The sequence below is a fragment of the Embiotoca jacksoni genome, unplaced genomic scaffold (assembly GCF_022577435.1).
Source record: "Embiotoca jacksoni isolate LCO1_2020_lvr unplaced genomic scaffold, fEmbJac1.0.p SCAF_20, whole genome shotgun sequence".
NCBI classification, from domain to species: domain Eukaryota; kingdom Metazoa; phylum Chordata; class Actinopteri; family Embiotocidae; genus Embiotoca; species Embiotoca jacksoni.
The window spans coordinates 6,644,449-6,667,221 of record NW_027185341.1 but is presented as its reverse complement, the minus strand read 5'-3'; the positions used below and the strand labels follow the sequence as shown (position 1 = coordinate 6,667,221).

Below are 22,773 nucleotides of genomic sequence, written 5' to 3'. Positions count from 1 at the left end.
GCTCATACAGGGCAACTCCATTAACTGGCATGGCCGTAGCGGTCAGCAGTTTATGGCAACCAGGCTCACAGGTCAAGGGGGAGCGAGGAGGTCAAAGATTGCCATCCCCAAAAAGGTCTCCAATCACTTGAATTGATTGCTTACTCATCAGAAAAAGCCACCGTCCTGTGTTAACTTCAAATTTCGCCCCGGATGCCTGCAGATATACGACCTCTCCTCCACCCGGCCCTGACCATCTCCCACTCCCACCACTAACTTCATTCATTCTCTTCACTCTGGGAACTGACCACTCACTTAATCCTAAAAGAGTCGGTCGGCATTTTGGAAAACACATTTATTTGCTTTCTTGCAAATAGTAGAACAAGAGGATCGATTATACTCTCATAACTTTCTATTAAAAAAAAATCTGTAGCCAGAAACCAGTTAGCTTAGCTTAGTTTAGCACAACAGCTGGAGAAGAAAGCCTAAAATAGCTCTGTCTGAAGGTAATAATATCAAGATGGATTTCATGCGTGAGGCTGATTTTGTGATATTTAAACAGCGTCCGCTGGTTCACCCAGTTTCTGAGCTGAGCTATCTGGTGCTAGCTTTTAGCTTCATATTTAGCAAACAGAGGCGAGAGTAGCATCTATATTTGAACTCTCAGCATGAACGTGAATCAAATAATTCCCCAAAATGTCAACCCACACATTCGGTTGCAAGTTTTGCTCTAAATTTCGTCAATGTGACTTGTTTTTACCAGCTTTGTCAACTGTGGCAGGCCAGTGTGTTGTAGAAGCACAGAAACACAAAAAATAATAAGAAAAAAGTGCAGTCTGAGATTTGAGATATAGAAGCTAGTGCAAAAAAAGCTGGCCCCGTTTAGACATACTACTGCTCTATATTTTTTTATCCCATAAAAGCCTACATCCGACTCATATTAAAATGATATACTTACTGTTTTCACGAGCCTAACACTTGATTTTATGAATGTGCAATGATTAAACAAAAACTCAACAGCCTTTTCATGTGATAAATATCAGCTTTCCTACTAAGTCATTCCTTGAAATAATACAACAGTGATTCATTATATTTTCTTTTGTAATCATCCTGTGTCCGATAACTCTCCAGAAAAAAAAATCATCTGCCCAACAGATGTATGTTGTATTCCTGGCAGCTGCAATGTTGGCTTGTTTGGAATAAATACAAAGAAGATGAACTGAATGCTTCTCCGAAAAACAATGCAAAAATGAGCCCAAAAACATGTTTCAGAATAAAAGATTTAGTCAGAATTTCCAGCAGAATTTCAAATACAAAAGTCTCAGAAAAAAAACATCTCAACAACAACAGTTTGGCATCTTATAAATTAGGCTTATAGAAATATACAGTTGCATGTAGATATCATTGGCAGAGGTGAGTGTCAATTAAATGCTGTATAAAACAATCACAGCTTTACAGGATGTAAATGTTCTAGTCAGATCTGTAAATATGCAAAATGTGCTTTAGTGACATAAATAACATCACATTTACGCCACATAGTGGACTATGTTTTACATTTCTGGTTTGTTTTTGCAAGAGTACCAGGTAGCCCATCCTTGCTACATCTTAAATGTTTAGAAAATATAAATGACAGACCATAAAAAGAGTTTGCATTGAAATAACTAAAGAACTTCCTACAACTGCGTAAAACATTGAATTTACCCAGAAGTGAACAATGCTGGTGTGACTGAACTGATTCTGAATGATATATTTATGTCACAACAGCACCCATTTACATTTAATATGATTGTACCATTGTGCATAATTAAAAATCCTTTACTTTGTTTATCATAGCTTTTGTCTATCTGTCAAGGCATTTCGCCATTTGGTTTAAATTTGGGTACATCTTGTTGCAGCACTGGCTTTTTTCTGGTGTCATTGCCAATATGAATACTGTGCAATTAAGTGTTTTGGGCAGCACTGGGAGCTCGACATACTTTGGGCACTTGGGTTGCCAAGAACTACAAGTTCCAACTTTAACCAAATAAGCAGTTCAGTCTGGCTTGTGCTCGTCACTCTGCAGCAGTATGAACACACAACCAGCAATTCTCACAAGCTTTTGTTTAGCATTGTTTGTTTCATTACCTCAAGGCATTGAAGCTCCTACAAACTTTGTTAGCTTGACTGCCATAGATCTGAGGGAAGGCTGGTGTGTGTGCTGGCGTTCAGTTATCAGAGCTCAGGAAATCAAGGAAAGGCATATGTTTGCACAGTAGAAGCTTTGGTGACACACACTATAACACATGATATCCCTGTCGGGATTTGGTTGTTGGTCAAATAAGACTGGTACTGACAGTTTTTAAGTGCTTTGGTGAGTAGCTGTTCAGTCCCAGCCAAAGTTCTGGCCGGTCATTTGATAGAACTTGAGATTGAAGGGTCTGTAAAAGTCTCTGAGTCTATGCAGCACCTCAGTAGGTATCTGGGGATGGGGCCTGCCCTTCGACTTCCCCAGGCAGCGCGGCCTGCTGCTTCCCTCGGGCTTCTTCAGGCAGGGGAAACCTTTGGTCTGGTTGAAATAGAAGTGCTTATCTGTGACCACCCGTTTGAGCCCTAGAAAGTCCTGGACCCGGCCCATCTCGCCTGCTGGGTCCGTCACAAGCCGTTCACCACTGACAAAAAGGAAGCGTGAGAGCGGGAAGTAGCGCAGCCAGTTCTCTAGATGCTTGGCGTAGATGCCGATGCGCACGGCGCTCCAAGACGTATCAATGAGGCCTGTGGTGGTGTTGCGGAAGGCGAGGTTCTGGAACGATGGGAGCCCAGGAGATTTGGTCAGAGTCTGTGTGTAATCAGAAACAGCCCGGGTCACAGGGTCTCGCACCACCACGATAAGCTTGGTGTGGCGGCTCATGGAGAAGAGACGGCGAGGTGCTTCTTTGGTGATGAAGTAACTCGGGGTCTTCTCCATGGTGATCTGACCCTCCAGAGTACGAGGCATCAGGTTCCTGGAAGAAAAGAGAAGACGAGGGGAACTGCTTTTAATAAAACTGTACTCTTAGGAAAGTTACCAAATGCCAATATGTGCACCATATTAAAAAAATATCATCCAGAGTATATATAAAAAAAACAAAAAAAACACATTCCTTTAATATTCTCAGTGCATTTTTTGATAATGCCTTGCTTGCCTCTAAGACTTTTTGAATTTACTTTGTAATTAGAGGGATAAATCTGTGATTAGATGGAGATAAACATGACATTAGCTGCTGGCATTGATGGAGTGACCCTGTCAGCGCAGACTGGAAGCAAGTCTGTGAGCGACTACTGCAGGAAAACCACAAGGTTATATTAACCTTAAGAAAGTAATTTCCTCTCATCTGCTTCCTCCTCCTAAACAAGCTCATAACTGCTGCTCTTGTTCCTCAAAATGTTGCTTGATGCTGGGAGACTGTCCTGCTAGACTAAAACAATAAATAAATCCATATTACTGTCATACCAACAGTAATTTTAATTTTAATTGAAAACATTGTATTCATTTATTTATTAAACCCTTTCATACAGCAGATATTTGGACATAGTACAACAATAGGTCAAAATCAAATATATGGAAGTAATGTGTATGAAATGCTGGGGGGGGGGGGGGGGGGAAGCAGCAGCGCTGCACCAGAATGTAGTGGTAAAAAGGGAGTTGAGCCGTAAGGCAAAGATCTCTATTTCAGCCTACCTATGATGGTCTACTGGTGCGTTCCAGATCAAGTGAGAATTGGGGAACACCTGTCAATTTGGAATATCCCATGAGGAAACTGGGGGCGATTTTAAAAGCGTCAAGAAGTAGGCTTGACATCCCTTGACATGGCAGCGTTTTTGGTGACAGGTAAGAAATTACTTCCTCCGTGCAAAAATAAAGTGACTCAATGCGTGTAGGAATGTTGTGTACAAATAATATTGAGACCCTGAACTTAATTTCGTCCATGTGTTGGTTTATATGGGTGATGATGAGGTTGTTGGTCGCTTTTCTGATTTCATGAGGGCGCCAATGTTGCCTGTTTGTTGTCATGTGAATGCTCTCAACTAGGAAGTGGAACATCCTCAAAATAGTAACTTTCCATTATACTCCTCACCTATGGTGACCAACTCTGTGTAATGACTGAAAGATTAAGATTATGGAACAGCCCGGGATCCACTGGAACAGTGACGTCTTGGCCTCTTCACTTTCCCTATTGCTACTGTAACCCTAATTGATCTAAGAAGTTAAGACAAGATGAGATAAGCTTTTAAATTCAGATGGTAGTCGTGACATTCAGCCGACCAATAGACCTTTTTAATGGCCACTGGTGTTCCGAATGCTGCGTGACTGAAGTGAGGCCATAGACCTTTCACATGGCAGACATTTTGACTTATTTTAGGAAAAGCCCAGGTGTAATAAATAGGCCTCAGTTCCATTAAGTGTTCCAGTTAACCATGAAAGGAAACCAACATCCTAAAAAGTTGGACCTCCCCTAAGTGGGATGCAGCCATCGCTTTGATCCTCACTCACACAGTGATAAACATTCAGGTTTATAGGAGCTGGCCCTGCTGTTGCCAAAAAACACAGGTGATAATATTAATGAGGGCTCGTGACAGTGTTACAGCGAGTTACCATGTACAGCACTGAGACCCTGAAATTAAAGCTGCCAAATTAAATTAAATTGTCGTTAATTGTATTATTTACATTGACATGTATACTTTACCTGCTGTGGCAAAATGTTGGCCCCTAAAAAAATAACTATTGCTGACATTTGGGAATGCAGAATTATTTAAAAAAAAAATGTCAAACAAGGAAATAAACTTTGTGAGGTAATCAGATAACTCTTAAACAAATTCCCATCTGTGCCAAAACCTATTTGGAAGACATAAAACAGTTTTACCTCCTCAGTATGGAGGGATGTAGATGATCTGTGATAGTTTTGGCTTGTTTGCAACCTGTCTGACCCTCTGATTGCTGGCCTCTTGCCTCATGATACATTATTGTAGTAATGTCCACAGATCTCACAAATTAATTTTATATGTTATTGTTATCAAAACCATTAGAAACAACCTCCAAAAATAAGATGCAAGTAGTAATAAACTAGAATTGTTCTTAAATTTATAGAGTATTTTGGCTGCAGTAGTATAATTAGCGATGCCTATAGAAAATACAGTCGAAAAGTATCCGATAACATGGCAAACCACGTGTCCTGGTCCAATCCTGGTTATTGCTTTTGGCCTTCTGCTTGTTATTATCATCAATGCCTGAGGTATTCTAGGCACACTGGGCTGCCCTCTCCCTCTTGATCTTTACCCCTACTTAGATGACTCAGAGGCTGAGAAGACGTAGTAGTACCTCAAGAAGTTCAACAAACCCTGAGCGAAACCAGCGTTTGACTGAGAGTCCTCATAACGTGCCAGAGCAGATTGTATATAAATCGAGGGAAGTAGGAGGGAAAGGAAAACCTATTTGTCTCGTGTCGTTTAATTCATTCAAATGCTACCGTAACGCTAAAATGGAATCTAATTACCTCCGTTGTGAAAAATATTCTGCCGGTTTCCCTCTCCTATTAAAACAACACAAAATGCTTTCGCTCAGTTTAAAGAGGAGATTCAAATCACAGGCTTAGTTTGTGTTATAGAAATCTAAGCGGCAAAGAATGCCAGTGTTGCAACTGTGAAGGATCTCTCAGCTAATTTCCATGCTTCCCTTTCCCTCCTCAGCAGGCATGTGGTGGCGGTTGGGTCGGAGTCTTCGTGGTTGGTCTGTAAGTGAAGGGCTTATGGGACTCTGGTGTGTGGGGATGGAGCCGACTCCATTTATCTCTCTCTTTCTCTGATCCAACACACACACTCAGCTCTGAGTCTGGCATGTCCCTTGGCATGAAGCTATGAGGGTAACACCAAATACGCAACTTATGGTATTCATAAGAAATCTCTGAGTTGTATTAAAGGGCTGGGGCAAAACTAAATTGAGAAAAATACATCAAATACCAAAGGGAGAAAAGTTTAGAAAAACAATGCTGTTTCTACGGCTCCTCTCTCTTTCGGGATGTATTACAACGAATGCTTTAAGCCAAAACGTAAATGGCAACCTATTGCTCTGAAGCCAGGATTCTGTGGGTCACAGGCTTATTTCTGGTCACCACATAATGTGAGTGGCAATATAGTTTTTATGGATCTGGGTTCCAGAAAAAAAAGAAGTCTCATATGCATCCCAGGAAACTTGAACTCAGCCTTTGATAGGAAATTCCACTCTTGGATACTCAAATATGTCATCAGTGATGTATTTTGTGGTACGTGCATGTTGGTTTTAGTGCATCGACTGGACTTCTCAACCTGCCTTGTCTACCTGTGTTTCCTACAGCTCCTAGATTTGGCTCTCAAAAACCCACTGGAGAACATGCATGAGCAATTAAGTATTTCCAGTAGAGAAAAAAAGGAGCGTTGCATCCTCTAATTAACATATTTTTGGCTGCAATGCTCTTTGGGCCCTTAATATTACTGTCACAGGAGTCGGCTCCTTTTACAATGAATTTCCCTTGAACACATCAACAGAAGTTCAAGCGTTGCAGAGTTGCAGTGACTCTAGAAAAACCCAAATTAGTACCATACAATTTTTGTTTGGTACTAATTAATGCAAAGAGACACACAAGCAACAAAATGCAGCAAACTTGCGCAAAATTATCTCTTAATTATTTTTGCATAGATGCAGGCAGCGGTAAGAAGCTGAGGTGTGAGTGTGTTTCAGCTGTTTGGTGTTTCGTGAGTGTGTCTACAGCACTAAATGGATGTTTCATTTCATGCAGTTGGGCTAATGGAAGCTCTGGTGTTTAGTGAGGCTTCCATTGACATCATGTTTACATTTTGAACCACTAGTCTGTAATCACGGAACAGCCTGGCTGCTACAAAGAAGCCCTGGAGAAGGAGGCCACATAGCGGTGGAGAACAGGGGATACAAAAGGGGGTCTGAGGGGGAGGAGGGGGAGTTACAACAGAAAAAGATACAAGAAGAAGAGTAAAGACAAGTGGCCAAGAGCAGGAGTTTAGGGAATGAGAGGTATAAGCACAGATGGAGAGAAGAAAAACAGCAGCAACTCCAGAAGGCACAAAATTCTCTCATTAGACTTGAGTCACTATTCAGAAGCATCTAATCTCCTTTTCTCTCATAAAGATAAAAAAAAAACACGGTGTTTGTTCTTTTTATCTGATAGTTTGAGTGTGAAGCTGCCAAAGAGAGACCTGATGTTTGTTTTCATCACACCTTTACCGTTAGCATCTGGAGCAGGAATGCGGTTGGGTTCGAAAGCACGCAGATGTGCATTTATCAGTGCATACAAATGTGTGCAGGCGCTGTCGTCTGTGTGGGTGGGCTGAGGTTTATTAGGGCCTGTTTAAAAGGACTGCAGGCTCAGGGGTGACTGAATGTGAGGACACATGAGCAGTGCTGACCTCAAAAGAGGAGCAGTGGCTTCTTTTTGTGGCGCTAGCAGACAGACTATTTGAATAGTATTTTCCATCCTTGCTCAACACGCCAAGTTGAGGTAACTACATATTTGGTCAAAATTGAATTAATACCAGAATCTAAATCTGACATTTTTACAACATAAAAGGTGATTATTCTAAAGAAATGTGTAATTTCCATGAGAATTTGCAAAATGGAGCAAAAAAAAATAAGCCAAACCGCACTCGGCACTCTGGTTTGGTAAAATCTGGAATTGCCGACCACCACAGTTCACTTTCTGCAACATTGACAGATATATCAAGTTTAAGCTCGCTGGTGGTGAAACAGCCGCTGCCTGTAGCTAAAGGTATATTTAGTTGCTTTGCTGTCATGTAACTGAAAAGTATACTTTGATTATTGACATGTTAGTAATTAAGACTCCTATAAATAATCTGCTATCGCTAATTGAATGGAGAAAAAAAAACACAACGTAAAGTTCAAAATAACTATCCTTGCTTAGCAGAGTAGCATTAACTGTAATCTCACATTCCGATGATACTTGAATTGACACAATATAGGCTGATTAAAGATGAATTTTACACATGACAGTATGTCAAGTTGAACCTGTTCTCGTTCCCAGGATGTCAAATACTGCTGTTTTGTCAAAGCTCACAGAAATACGCCCAAGAAGCTGTTTGGAGTCAGTTAGGTTTCAGCACCAAAACAACTTTGCTCGGTTTAGGAAAAGATAATGGTTTGGGTTCAAATAAGTACTTTTGTAGTTTATATGTTTATATGACATAATGAACATGAAAAGTGAAAGTCCTGAGTTAGCACCATCCAACCACCACCAACATCAGTCCTCCGTGGACTTTTTATGCCACCTTATCTGACTTCTTTCAGGCGGTTACGGTACACCAAAGTGTCACCTTTGTGACACCAATAGTTTTGACGAAATCGAACGTATTTGATCAGACGATAATTCATTGCATGGATTCATAGGTCTGTGAACTCTCTGTAACCGGATCCAGTCGTTGCATCCTAATGGGTGTAAGACTGCAACAACATGCAGAAAAAGACACAAGCCAAATTGGTTGCTGATTGATCCGCCCTTCAGAGTGGCTCAGCAAACCTTAATCTGAACAAAGTTTCCAGACTGTAATCACAGTGAAGAAAACTGAAGCTGTGACTAAGAGTTTGGCAGAGCCAGGATAGTATTTAAGACCCTGGGAATAAGAATGGGCTCCTTCAGTTTACCTGTCACTATCGGGGAACTATTCTGCGTTAACAGTTGTTTTGTCTTCTGTAGGTGTGGAAGGATTTTCTAAAGTTTGATAAGATAACCCTGATGATGCCATCACAATCTGGCAATGCTCAGAGAATCTGTTACAAAAACAAAGTCGTACAAAAAAAGATGTCTTCCTTTTTCAAATCTTTCTCAACTTCACTGAAGTACAACACAAAATTTCTGATATATCTCTTTCAAATCATCATATCAATTTCAATATGTTGTGATGTATAAATGGCAGACTGAGAAGACAGCAAAATAGATAAGCAGAGGTATAAATAATGAAAGAAAGAAGCTGAACAAACTAAATATTTTCCTCTCACTTTTTGGCAGCCTGAAAACCCTATTTAAAAATCAACTTCACTGTTTGTTTTGTGGCTCTGTGAATGAAGTGGTTGCGGATTTTGCAGTAAAAAAAAGGGCACCTGCAGGTACTGTAAACACAGTGCCTATTATCACTTTTCCAGCGGGAAGGGCACACACTAGCTTTTTCCATCTCTGTGCACAACCCATCTTACTCTCTGACAAAACTCACACACATAAACACAACACACACATGTGCACACAGTAACTATCTGAGCATGCCCTCCACAGGATGGATCCACATCTGGGAGCAATGAAGTTCTTAGTTTGCGCGTGCGTGCGTTAATGTGCGTGTGTACGGCGGAGATGAGGGAAGTGTTTCTGGGTTAGGAAGTTTCCCTCTGCTCCCGGGGTTCGGAGCTCTAAAAGCTGTGATCCATACAGGCTATGCTGGGCTCGAGGCCAGACCCCCGGACCCTCTTAATCCCCACCAGCCTGCATTGCGAGGAAATGGACTCTTCCACCCCGAAGGTCAGAGGCAGATGGTTGTGATTCGGAGGGCGAGACCACCGGGGATCACAGGGATCATGTAATGCAACATGTCATCATGTGCAGATTTCTCTTGTACATGTTTTGTTTCCTTTCTCTTCAGACTCCATTTCTCCTCGCCTCACCTCATCTCTTTTTCCCCACTTTTCTGACTCCTGATCTTCCTCTTACGACTTCAAAGCCTCCACTTGGCCCCTACTGTATCCTTCAAAGTGAGAATGTTATGAATGTATTTGACATGTGTGAAGGAATTTCAAAACACGCAGACATCGTCAAACCACTACAGAAGGACATATGAAGACAGAGACAGTTTGCCTGTGTGTGTTCAAAGATCTGGAAAAGCTGCTGCGTGGAGGGAGAGGTTTGTCATTACTGTCTGCAAATACAGAGCAGAGGAGTTTCTGTGGGCTGATTAGAAGTCAGCGGGGACTGTAAGCAACTCAATAAAAGAGGAGGTAAAGTAGTGCTTCTCTTTGTGTCTGTTGGAGTGCTGCCATTACATTAGTGATGTTCCTCGCCAATTTTGTGCCTTCTGTTAAATGTATCCTATGGTATTTCAGAATACAGAAACTTGGACACTTACTTCGTTTTTACATTTGTATTTGAATTTCTGGCTTTCACTGTATTTCATTTTCTGGCGAATTTTTGTCTAAATGCAGTTTTAGAGTTTTTTCCTAGGCTACAGTAAAAAAAAATAAAATAAAAAAAAATCAGGCGGAACAATTAAAATTCCAGTTTGAATAGAGTCAATTTCTAAGGTGTTGATACCTTTTTCACAGTGAAAAAAATGCCTACATTTGGACATTACATTACATTTTTATCAGTACTTCTGAGCTGGGTGTAACAATAATTCCCACTGTCTAATCAAATTTGTTAATCAACATAACGTAGACCCAGATAAGTGGCAAAAAAAAAAATGGATTGACATATCGACCAATTAAATCTGGCACCTGCCCATGCTGATACGATTAGCTCCCTGGCCAACGTAGTTAGAAGTAGTTCGCTACAGGTCTAATAGCACCGTCTGAAACCCCAGCATCTCCTGACAGCCAGCAGCCACATACAAAAATAATTGACAGTTAACGTCAGGGAAGAAAAAGTGTTCAAGACCTTCGTATGCGGAAGCCTTTTTATTACCTTCCACTTCTCAAGGCCTGCAAGTACCCTGTCCTACACTAGATGTTGGCACCGGCTTCTTACACAATATCTGCATGACATGAATCCACACCGCTCGCAGCTCGTGTTTCTGTATCTCGGTTCAACATGTGTGCGGCAGACTGTTACACGCTCTGAAGGCCGCTGTCTGGATGACGCACCGGGGTGGTGACGAGTATTTTTTTTTACATCACCGGGGTAGGTCGGTAGGAAAGAGCTGAAGAATGCGTCTAGCTGAGGGGAAAAAATAAAGGCGTAACAGTTCATAGACACATCTCAAGGCCTTGACAGCGGCGAGGGAGCACAGGGTGGTCGGTCAGAGTTTCCTCTGAGAAACCAGGACAGCCCCGATGACAGACGGAGATCTATGCGCTTCGCTGTGCGTTTCAACACAGCTCCTAATCTTTCGCGTTAGCCCGAAGCCCCTGAGTGGAAACTAACGGAATAAATGTGTTTCGTATGAAATTGCTCACTTGAGTAACGCAATCGTTTCTTTTAGAGGAACGGCGCGACATTTTGGGAAACATGCCTTTTCACTGACTAACTGGAGCAAGAAGTTGGTTGGCTTAGCTCAGCATAACGACGGGGTAAACAGCTACCCATGTCTGAAGATAACAAAAAATGGCATATGAGCACATATAAAGCACTTCATCACGCTTCCTCCCATAAAACAGCGTAAAACAAGATACAACTTGTTGCCATGATTACTGAACTTCTGATAGCCACATTTTCATGCCGAGCAAACTTCTTCTGGTTGTGCTAAGCTAATTGAAGCCTTATATTTACAGGCATAACAATGGCATTAATCTACTCATCTAACGAGCAAGAAAGCGATACAAGCAACATGTATTCCCCCAAAAATTTGAACTATCGCTTTTGGAAACTTTTAAGAGTTTAGTACTAGAGCCCAACCGATACTGGATTTTTGGGGCTGATACTGATACAGATATTAGAGAATAAAAAAAAATTCCACCTATTGATATATTGGACAATATTCTTTACACATATACTGCATACACAGTATATATAAACACATATTTTGTACAATGATTCCTAAAAGATGGTATTAAATACACAAATAGAAAGATTTCTATTACCCCAAGGATCTCTTTCTGCTTTATGTTGTGCAAAAAAAAAAAAAATACCAGCCAAAGATGGTCAACAAAAAAAACAAAGAAAAGCAAAGCGGATTGTCATAAACACTCAGTAAAAAGCAGAGAAAGCAAAGAACAGGAAGAAAGGATGTAGTGATCAAATCTATCTGATAACAGCCTGTAATGACAGACCATTGAAATAAGACAAAATAAGGCAAAGTCTCTTATGTGTGTCTGAATGTACGAGTGTACTGAATGTGCCCGTATGAACAAGTGTACATTGCAGTGTGTGTGTGTGTGTGTGTGTGTGTGTGTGTGTGAGTGTGTGTGTGTGCGCGTGTGCATGTCAGTGCCACTGATTGCTCCCACCCCTCCAGACTTATCAAATGGGAAAATCTACAGTTGTGTTCTTGCTGGGCCCAAAGTGGCCTACTTGTGTGGCTTTATCTCCGAGCAGCCGGAGGCCTCAGGAGCCCCTCCCTGCCTTCATCCAATCTCCTGAACACAGGACGGAGGGAGGGCCTGACGGAGGGAGGACGGAGGGAGGGCCTGACAGATAGTTTTGGTGGAAAGATGGGCAGATTACAGAGGGACACTTCCTGTCTCTTGCATCCTGACCTTGGTTATGTCATGGTGGGCTCGCCATGGTTACATAATCATGCGGGCGGTAGGATGGTGTGATGAGTTGGGAATGTGTGTGGACTGAAGAGGATTTCTTTGGAATAAAAATCAGTTTCTAATGGAATGAATAAAATTACAGCTGCACGATCATTCAATTGCTGAATTGATCGACTGCCTATTTTTTATAATAAAACTAATTGTCAAACTGGTACCAGTTTCTTAAATGTAAAGATTTGCTGGTTTCCTCAAATTTCTATCAAATCAAACTCAATATCTTTGTGTTTTGATATTTAAATATGTCAGCTTGGGTTCCAGGAAATGTTTTCAGACATTTTATCAAACGTTTAAATTCGTTTTTTGAGAAACTATTTAGGAAAATAATAATTAGTTAGAGAGCGTAGAGCTCATATTCATATTAATGTATATTTGAAAAGATCTTAAGTGGCCTAATTCATAACTCAATATAACATTTAAATACATACATTCAATATACATTACATTCAACTACAATAACACACCTTTACAGTAAATACAAATAACTAATATTTTCTCATGTTCACATATTTATCATAGTCTATAAAATGTATTCCAGACAGACAGGCAGGCAAACAGACAGACAGACAGACGGACAGACAGACAGACAGACAGACAGATAGACAGATAGATAGATAGATAGATAGATAGATAGATAGATAGATAGATAGATAGATAGATAGATAGATAGATAGATAGATAGATAGATAGATAGATAGATAGATAGATAGAAAGATAACTAGACGGTTGGACGGACAGACGGACAGACACAGACAGACAGACAGACAGACAGATAGATAGCTAACTAGACGGATGGACGGATAGACAGACAGACAGACAGACAGACAGACAGACAGACAGACAGACATGGACAGCCTTCCTTCTTTTAAGAGTTGTTTATTATCTTTTGACCTGCAGTTGGTTTGCCCTTCAGTTCAGTCGGTCCAGTTAAACATTAAACGTGTGACAACATGTAGGCACCAAGCTGTAATGTTTACCCTCCTCTTTGACTCTGTACAGGCGACAGAGAACACAAACATGCTTCTACTAATTAAACAGCTCTTCTAAATGAGTACACACACACATGTGGGACAAACACACCTCAGCAACACTGTAATTGACTCAATATGGACTTTTGCTTGTCTGGCAACTCCCCAGATCCCGACCAATAAGAACATTCGAAACTGTCCGATCCTGAAAACCCACTTCCGAGCAGTTTCAGCCTTCATCCTTGTGGTTTCTCAGCTCATTGTTAGCAGTGTCTTAAACTGTAAAACGGAAATCACTGCTGGCAGAGGCTCGGCTTTTACAACTGGAAACAGTCCATTCAGTGGTGTGCTATTAGTGCCATCTATCAGGCTCTTCAGGGTGGACCCAGCATGCCTTGGCTATGTTCAAGCACACATCAAACATACAAGACAAACTAGAGTTTGGATGGACATGAAGCGGCAGCTGGCGTTGGTTTCCAGATGTCCGCCCATCACTGTATCTTGTTTGATGTTTTGCTTGTCCGTAAATTTGGATCTCTGCGCCAGACTTTCAGGCATAATCCACCTAATTTTTCCTCTCAAAACCAGCACGGGCATCCCCCACAATCAACCAGTTATTCTAAGTTGATTAAGTTGAACCAACTGGCGTTTTCTCGGTAGTGTTTTATAGCAGACAAAGAAAGGTGTGTTTCTCTCTGGCATTGTCAGGTTCTCATGACCCCCTTCCCTGTCAGGGAGTCAGACATGAAACAGAGATGGACGTGGCCACACACACACACACACACAGTCAATAATTACCTGCCTCCCTAGACAGACCAGTGATGGTAAACTGGGTGTGGATTTGACTCTACAAAACCAAATAGCATTAACTGTGAATGAACACTGGGAAACATATTGTGTATTAAAAGCTGATTAAAACTCCTGAGTTCCCTGAAATCATAATCTTGAATTCATTGTAAGTGATTAACAGATCCCCAGAAAATGTTGTCACATTTTTAACGTGACAGGCTTTTTTTCATGTTTGATAAATTTCAGTAGGCTTCAATTTACTCTTTACTATCACACATTTTCAGTGATGATTTGAAAAGCAAAGATATTTCATTGCATTTTGAACCGTATATTAAGACTACAGTAACATCACATGCTCTTGAAACTAAGAAATACAATGATAAAATGTCTGATATGCTAATATTATACAGTTCATTTAATAATACTATATATACTGTTTCAGGTGCAGTAATAAGATTTCTAATATTTTTTTGTTCTGGATTTGAAAGTTTTCCTCATAATATGAAAAGAAATAATGAACTAAAAGTCCTTTTTTAACAGCCTCTTTTAAAGTGTTGTATTTTTGAATATATCAGTATATGTTGTAGTGACGCATTAAAAACAATCAATGTTGCAGTTTTAAAGGATAGGGTTTCAATATTTCACAAGTATGTTGGAGTAAAAGTATAAAGTAATATAAAAATGCTTTTAATATCTCAACCATACCTTACACAATCTGATGACTGTTACGATATCAGTGTGTCACCAATTATCTTTTCCTCTTCCTCTTTCACATCCTCCTTCACACATGAGTAAGTCACGCTTGCTGTGCTTGCACTTATTTTCCCATTTGGTTCTCATCTTTCCTTATTTGCTTTATGCACACTCATCTAATATAAAAGACTAATGGCCCAGTGTAGAGGAGGAAAAACAAAGCAAGAGGTTGGCTGGAAATAAAGGCAAATGATGAGGAGAAAAGAAGGTGAAATAAGTAGAAATAGGATAATTATATTGTCCTCCATTAGTGATGGCAGCTCATCAGTCATCCTGGTATCGCAGATCTCTCGCAGCCTCTCCATAGACTCTGTCTGCTTAATGAGGAGAGGCAGATTTTGAAGTTTGTGGCTGAAGAAAAGTAACAGCAGTAACAAGCGTATTTTACTAAAAATGCTTTGTGTGACAGTTCATGTAAAAATCACTCGTTTTTACATCAACGAGCAACACAAACTATCTGTTTGTGTTAGTGTGATTGAAATGTGGTGCGTTTTGTCCTTTCCCCCAGTGATGCTCTCATTGTTCGTCTCTCATCAGTCATTTGATTCTATTATTTCTGACTGGACGAAGCTCGGCATGCTGGGAGGAAAAAGGTCAGCCAGTGAGGAGCTGTCAAAAAACTGATGACGGAGTTGCATCGGACCTTCTTTTTTCACGAGTAAAAATCCATACCTATTCCACAACAATTGATCAAGTCTTTTTTGATTACACTCTTATCATATCTCCAGCTTAATTTACATGTTATATCAATTCTGGCAAAAATCTCTTTTCATGTAAATAGCAGCACATGTCACGTTATGTGTATTAGTTCTGACACACGTCATATAGTGTTGCTGTTCATGGATATAACCGAGCAGTTTTTCCTTCTTACACTGATAGAGCTTCAGATACTTCCAAAGCACTGAGCCCTGTCTTCTGCACAAAGCCCTCTTTCTTCCAGCTAGATCCATACATTTCCTATTTTTCCAAATTCTTCACCCAGAGCCTCCCTTTTCCCCTAAAACCCTTTTGTCAGTCTGAAAAACACTCTGCAACATGCAGCTTCCAAGAATGTGAGATGGGAGGAATCCAAGCGGAGAATCCCTCGTGATTGGTAGACAAATCTAACAGGAAATAAAACCTGGACATTCCTGTCTAGGTAGAGCATCCAGCCCTCAGCTGAAATATACAACATGCTCCTTCAGTTAGACGAGAGGAAGAAATGGGTCGATGAAGAAAGAGAAGGAAGGAAACACGGACGATGAGGAGACATGAGAAAGAAAGCGTCCTGTGGCTTTACATTACCCAGTTTGAGTGACCTAAACAAGCCAATAAATCCACTCCAGCGACACTCAGATTGTGGGGTATAAATGTCAGCGGTGGGCGGGAGTAACAGCTTCTTGTCAACAAGATTGAATATTCAGAAGTTAATTTATTTTGGCTACAACAGCGTGATAAAGGCAGAGAGGGAGATCAATAGAAAGAAACTATTTTAGGTGATCAATATGTGGAAATTATATATATATATCTACGGGATATTTATAGTGGGAAGAAAAGGCAGAGAGATGCTGAGAAGAAGAGGAGAGTGGAAGGACTTCAGGTAGAGCTGAAGCAGTGTGAATGAATCCTGAGCTCACACACATGCTCACACTCACTCATTTGCGCACCATGGCTGTCTAAACCCTCGTTCTCCACCACAAAACCACAGAATCATTTCCAGGGGATGGCAAAGCCAAGGCTTTTCCACATATAAGCATTTTTTCTCAAGCAATTTGCCAAATGCTTCCTTTAAGGATGTCCATGTGTTTTACTTGGTTACCAGCTGAAGACAGGGGCCAAGGCTCCCTCTCTCTCTCTCTCTCTCTCTCCGAGCTCAAAGACACAGACAGCACTTTGAAATGAAGAGCTCTGTCAGAGAGTAAATGTTTAAGTGATACTTTCCAGCCCAGTTTCAGATGATTATGTTGGCCTCACATGCTACGGTCCTGTTTCAAAATGATATATGTGAAACACTGGCTGCTTAGTGTGTAATTACACTAAATGAATAATATCTTTTAGAGGAATAGATTGAATGTGGGGGTATGGAAAGCAGTGGAGGAAGCGGGGATGAGGAAGTCAGATATATCTTGTGATATAAGAACAGCATTTAAGTAAAAATATTGAAATATATCAGATATCAGAATTATTTGTGATGCATAAAGTGATGTATAAGGGACAAATAAAGGAAAGGAAAGGAAAGGAAAGGAAAGGAAAGGAAAGGAAAGGAAAGGAAAGGAAAGGAAAGGAAAGGAAAGGAAAGGAAAGGAAAAGAAATGCTTCGGTGGCCAGCATTCGTGCTGCTACTTGGAGAGGCCAAAGCTTTAACTAGCCTATTCATCAATTACTTTTAACCAATTATTTGAACCATTTATCCATTATTTTTAGCTAAATATTTGAACCATGTGTCTCTTTTTGTTAACTATTTCAGCTGCTATCCACTACTTTTACATTAGTCTACCTTGTGCTAACAATTCCAACTGTCCATTCATTAGTTTTAGCTGTCTTTTATCCTTCCATTTTAGTGATACATCCTTTCACCTAAACTACTTTACCCAAATTTATCTAACATTTCTATTGGATGTTTCACAAATATACAAGCAAAACACCTATTCACTACTTTAAGCTGTCTAGTTTAACCCTTAAGTCTATTGCCTTTATTTAAATATTTTAACCAATAGCCAATAAATTATATATTGATTGTAACGCCATGTTCGCCTATTTATTTTTAGCTACTTTACTGACATTTAGCTAACTTTTTGTTGTGACATCTTACTTTTAACTGTCTACTTCATCAATTTATTCTTCAATTTCTAGATAGCCTAACCAAGCATTAGCCTGCTCATATCTGCTTAGCTAACATTTATTTGAAATTGTGCAATTAAACCAACAAAACAAGTATTTGCTACTTTTAGCAATCACTTTGAACTATCGATTACTTTTAGTGAACTGTTTTAGGTAGCCTATTTATCCATAACTTTCGCTAATTATTTAGACTTCTTTATACTATGTTTTTTTCAATCATCATACTTAGTGTTCAGGTGGATTGAAAATGTGGATATATCATTTAAAATTAAATCATATTTTGTCTTCCCCTCCACCTTCCGTCCCCATCCCACCTAAATCACCTGAGTGGCTCCATGGCCTTTGCATGTCCTTTCTGCTGTACTACCCACTGGGTTACACGTACCGCTCATTGGGAATTGGACTTTACGATGTGCTTGAAACATTTATCTGTCTCACTTAAATTAAAAAAAAAAAAAATTCCCAATAACTCTTATTGCTTGCCTGTAAGCCAGCGGACTACACAGCCCCTGGGTAAAATAAGCTGCCCCTGTTGCACTAAAGGTGAAGGTGGAGGAAGGCTGAAGCACTCATCATAGATCAGCACTATGAGGTGAGGGGGTGGCTCGATGGGGGTGTTGACTAATGCTTCATAAGGCCTTGTTTAACTGCAACCGGGGGCCTAATCCTTCTCAAGCCCTTCGTATGTCCCTGAGCTGTCCGTGTTAATGCCTGACTTGTCATTACACCGGTCCAATTCACACAGTGTTGACACGAGCTGTCAGCGGATTAGGATGAAGCGAAAACACACGTTTCATTATACCTTCAAAATAGAAAAGAAGAGGGAAAAACAGAGAGGTGTTCTACGTCACGTCTGGGTTAGAAGAGTACAAGGTAAGGTCAGTTTCCTATCAACAGAAAGCAGTAAAAGGAACATGTAAAGATCACTGGTCTTCTCACCTCTAATCCTGTTCAGTACTGCTTTGTCATCATTCAGATTGGAGAGTACAAATCCTCACATTTAAATTCTTTCATCTCTTGCACAGCAGTATGAATTTAAATATATACTTTGAACCAAGAGACTGGAGCCAGTGATGCAAAACATACAAGCAATTATCCACCAAATATAAGAAAACATATGTTATCCAGCTTGAAAGAGAACTCACTTCCTTATAGTTGGGACAGAGCAGCAGAGATATTCTGACCAAAGACATTGGATGCTACATTTCCCATAATACGACACAGTAGGCTCATTTATTAAACCCAACCTTCTTCTAAACTGTAAACCTCCAGCTTTTGTCTCAGACTTCCTGTTCAAACTTTCAGTCTAAACCTCAACATGAGAGAGCTCCTGCATGTGTAAAACTGACAGAGATCCCCTTTACAGTATCTATTTACAGTTGATGTCTGAATCATAGCCTAATGTATACAACAATGCTGGTGTTAGCAGTGTCACCCTCATGACACGTACATGATTCCTATCATGTCTTTTCAAAATCAGACAGTCATGATTGAAAAAAAAGGACAAAAACTGTTAAGATGTGATTAAACGTAGTTATTTTCAGTTTCACCTAAACATCAAAATGAAAACTGGAGTGGGTTTTGCATCATGATATAAATTCACATATTTAACTGTTTCAAAGGTAACAAAATACCAAAAATTCTCTGATTCTGAAATGTGAGGCTGCTTTTATTAATTATAAATGACAATACAGTGATTATTTTAAAGTTTATGGACCAATTGTTGGATTAAACAATCAGTCTGAGGATGTCACTTAAATTCCAGGCTATTGTGATTGGCATTTTACAATAACTATAGACAGAACAATTAATTGATTACGGAGTAAATATTTTGCACAATAACTGATGGAGAAATGAAAAGTGTTACTTGCGAGCTTCTCCATGACTTAAACAGACTGGGAAGACTTTACATTAAATTGCTGTTAGTTAGCTTAAATTCCAGTTTTTTTCATTCAGCATTTTTCCATTTCCCATTTATAAAAACTGCTCTCAAACAGCTGCTTTACAGGCTGTAGAACTACATCAATAAACATGCCTGTTAAGGGGAACAGTTTTATAAACTATGAATATAAACGCGTAGCTTTTAAACTCAAATTTCTTCAAGAAACTACTGTTTGTCATTTTAACTAAGGATGTAAGCAGCAGGAAAAAAAACCAGCCTTTTTCAGTTCCTGAAACCTAGAGTAAGTAATAAGAAAGCAAAGCAGCACTTGTGCACACACACTTTGATCCGTGATCCCACTTAGCACTGTTCCACGTGAGCCTTGCTGTGAACTGATCATTACCCTGCTTTATTGATCTCTCCCCGCATCTCTGTCTTCTCTCAGCCTGTATTTTTATGCCACACCTCCATGTCCTCCTCCATCTTCTCCACATATCTTTATCAAACTGTCATTTACTCAGCAGGTCCTCATTCTCCCTGGAGTGCTTCTCTCCTCTGTCCCTGCTTCACTGTCTCTTTTTCTCTCCTCACCAAACACGAGGTGGTTAAATCGACTAAACTATGAAGCTTCCTCTCACCAAATACGTGCTTTTAATTTGTTCAGCTTTCAGTTTAAAAACTGCAAACTGTGACTAAAGAAATATCTTTATCAATCTTGGCCACCTGACTGTAAGGTCAACCACAGCACCATCATCCACAACAACCCATCCTCCCTCTGTGGTAGTGACGAAGGCTCTCAGGGGACCGACGCAGACACTTAGAAAAGCAACGTGTCAGCTCAATAAACAGCAATTTATTGGCAGGGGACTGAATACGCTGCCATCATTGGAGGCTATCAGCAGAGCGCCTTATTGGTGCTGAGAGATAATAATGAAGAGAGGAGAGGAACTGATTACATCAGCATTAGATGGCTTCTTTGCCCACAAAACCAGACTTTATGTGCACTAATACGGGAGAATTAACTTTGTTGTCGTTAGACTACATCAGGCTCAGTAAAATATTTAATTATTAACTGATAAGAGAACTAGATGCATGTTAGTAAAGGATTGTGCATATAAAGATTAAGCATTTATTTCATATGTGGTCCCACCCTGCAGACAAAAAGGTAAAATAAAGAAAAAGCTGCCTACTTCTAAATTTTAAATCCTCATACTGTTACAGTTATTAATGTTTCTAAACACACTTTGCATTTTAAAGGTCATTCGGACGAAAACAAAATGAGCTTGGATTCTTTTGATTCATCATCTGCCAATAATCAAGCATCCACCCCATCAGACTGGTCGAACAAGCTGCACCAAAACCGCAGCTATTGAAGATAAAAGATGTGTTTCTGCAAAGTTTCCATGACACAGCAAATTTAAAAGCAAAGCAAACTAATCCGGAAGAGTTTGCGGATCGTATTGAGTCCTTTGTTGTACAATTATAACCGGTTATGAAAACACCACTCCCGTGTACATTAATATTTCAACACTTTAAGCAGTACATTGCTTAAAAATCTGTTTTAGTGGCCTAACACTGAATTATTTTTTAATTTGGTTAATTATCAAGCCTTCCACCAGTCAGCTTCATGAACAGAACATAAAGGGCTCAATCACATTTCACACAGATCTTAAAGAAGATTAAAACGCTTTTTAGAATTGTTTTTTTTTAAAGTTAAGATTTCTCCAGACATCTCTCGTGACAGTAGGAAGTATCAGTAGCAGCTACAACTTCTAATCAGGCGTCCATGACCTCTGACCTCAACTTCGACTCTTACATTTAATTCCAGTCATTTTTCCCGTTTTGGGACAGCAGAGAAAGTTTTGACTTTACGTGAATATTTCATGTATTATTGTATGAAAATGTAAAAAAAAACAAAAAAAAAACCTTACCTGTACCATTCCAGCCCTTTATCATAGAAGCGGTCGAAGAAGTGCGGCTCAGCGCCCACGGCTCTCACGTCCGGGTGGATGCGCAGGAACTCCAGCAGAGCCCGAGTGCCACCTTTCTTTACCCCGATGATGATGGCTTGAGGGAACTTTTTACTGCCGAAATTATTAGCTATAGAAATATTATTGGATGGAGCATCGCTGTTCGACAAGTCTGACAGTTGCTCCCGGACGAACGAGACCGGGGACGCATTATATGCGCCGAGCTGCTCCGTTTCTTGCCCATCATTTAAGATAATTTTGTTTTGAAGATTACTTTGTTGGTCATATACAGGCCTGGGCAGGGAGTCACAGTATCCGTTGAGGCAGTAAAAGAGGTAAGTGAAGAGAATGATCATGGTAAAGAAGACGGACAGCTTGGACTGCACCTTCAGGTGTCCAAAGTTGAACGCAACTCTCCATTTACTACATCCCATGGGTCGCAATCCTGAGCACGAGGACACAACGCAGGAAACATGTCATGTCAAGTGACTTCATAGCACTGTCTTTAAAAGTTACTCAAACTGAGAGCACTTTAAAAAAATGACCGCGTTTGTGCCACAAGTGGCGCAAAACTTGCCCACCGCGCGTCAAGCCGCTCCACATGTTCCTCAGCTTATTTTACTTTCCTTCGTGTCTGTCTCGAGATTCATCAGCTCCTAAAAGCATCAGAGGCAACATGCGGATGTCTTCAACAACAAAGTCCAAGTTAGACTGTGTTTATAAATTGGTGTCGCGCTGCGCTCCGTGACTTCTGTGCGCTCCCGTGTCTCTCTGCTCTGGCTGCGACACTATAGAAAACCCTTTACACCCCTTCCCGTGTGACTGCCAAATTCACGCCCTATTTATCAAGCACACGCCCCTTCCATCCTCAGCTCGTGCCACAGTAACATAACAAGGAAAATAATTAACAAGCGCAATTCACCTCTCTCCAAGTTGATATGAGAAACTCTTATATCACATTATTTGGAAAGCAATTTCAGAGAAATATGGCAGTTAGTTTAATTGTATTTAATCGCTGGAAGGGGAGAAAATGTTTGGAAAATGATGAAGAGGGGATATTAATTTTTGATTGTAGACGGAGGATGCAATTAAACTTCATTTCCCTTTCAAATCACCACATCACTA

At 40.2% G+C, this 22,773-nt stretch overlaps 1 protein-coding gene across 1 annotated transcript; it reads right to left on the bottom strand.

The window, feature by feature from the left end:
- Nucleotides 1-1,270: 1,270 nt before the first annotated feature.
- Nucleotides 1,271-22,406, bottom strand: LOC138201844 (heparan sulfate glucosamine 3-O-sulfotransferase 6). Its single transcript, XM_069155348.1, has 2 exons — nucleotides 21,610-22,406; nucleotides 1,271-2,960 (listed from the first exon to the last, which is right to left on the bottom strand). Exons 1-2 carry the CDS (start codon nucleotides 22,080-22,082, stop codon nucleotides 2,342-2,344), a joined length of 1,092 nt encoding a protein of 363 aa, XP_069011449.1. The 5' UTR covers nucleotides 22,083-22,406; the 3' UTR covers nucleotides 1,271-2,341.
- Nucleotides 22,407-22,773: the final 367 nt, after the last annotated feature.

Bases quoted from the DNA above. Each gene is read 5' to 3' on its own strand.
- LOC138201844 (XM_069155348.1), bottom strand. From the start codon at position 22,082: ATGGGATGTAGTAAATGGAGAGTTGCGTTCAACTTTGGACACCTGAAG. The intron at 2,961-21,609 runs GTAAGGTTTTTT...CTTTTCTTCCAG, and splicing joins AAAGGGCTGGAATGGTACAG to GAACCTGATGCCTCGTACTC.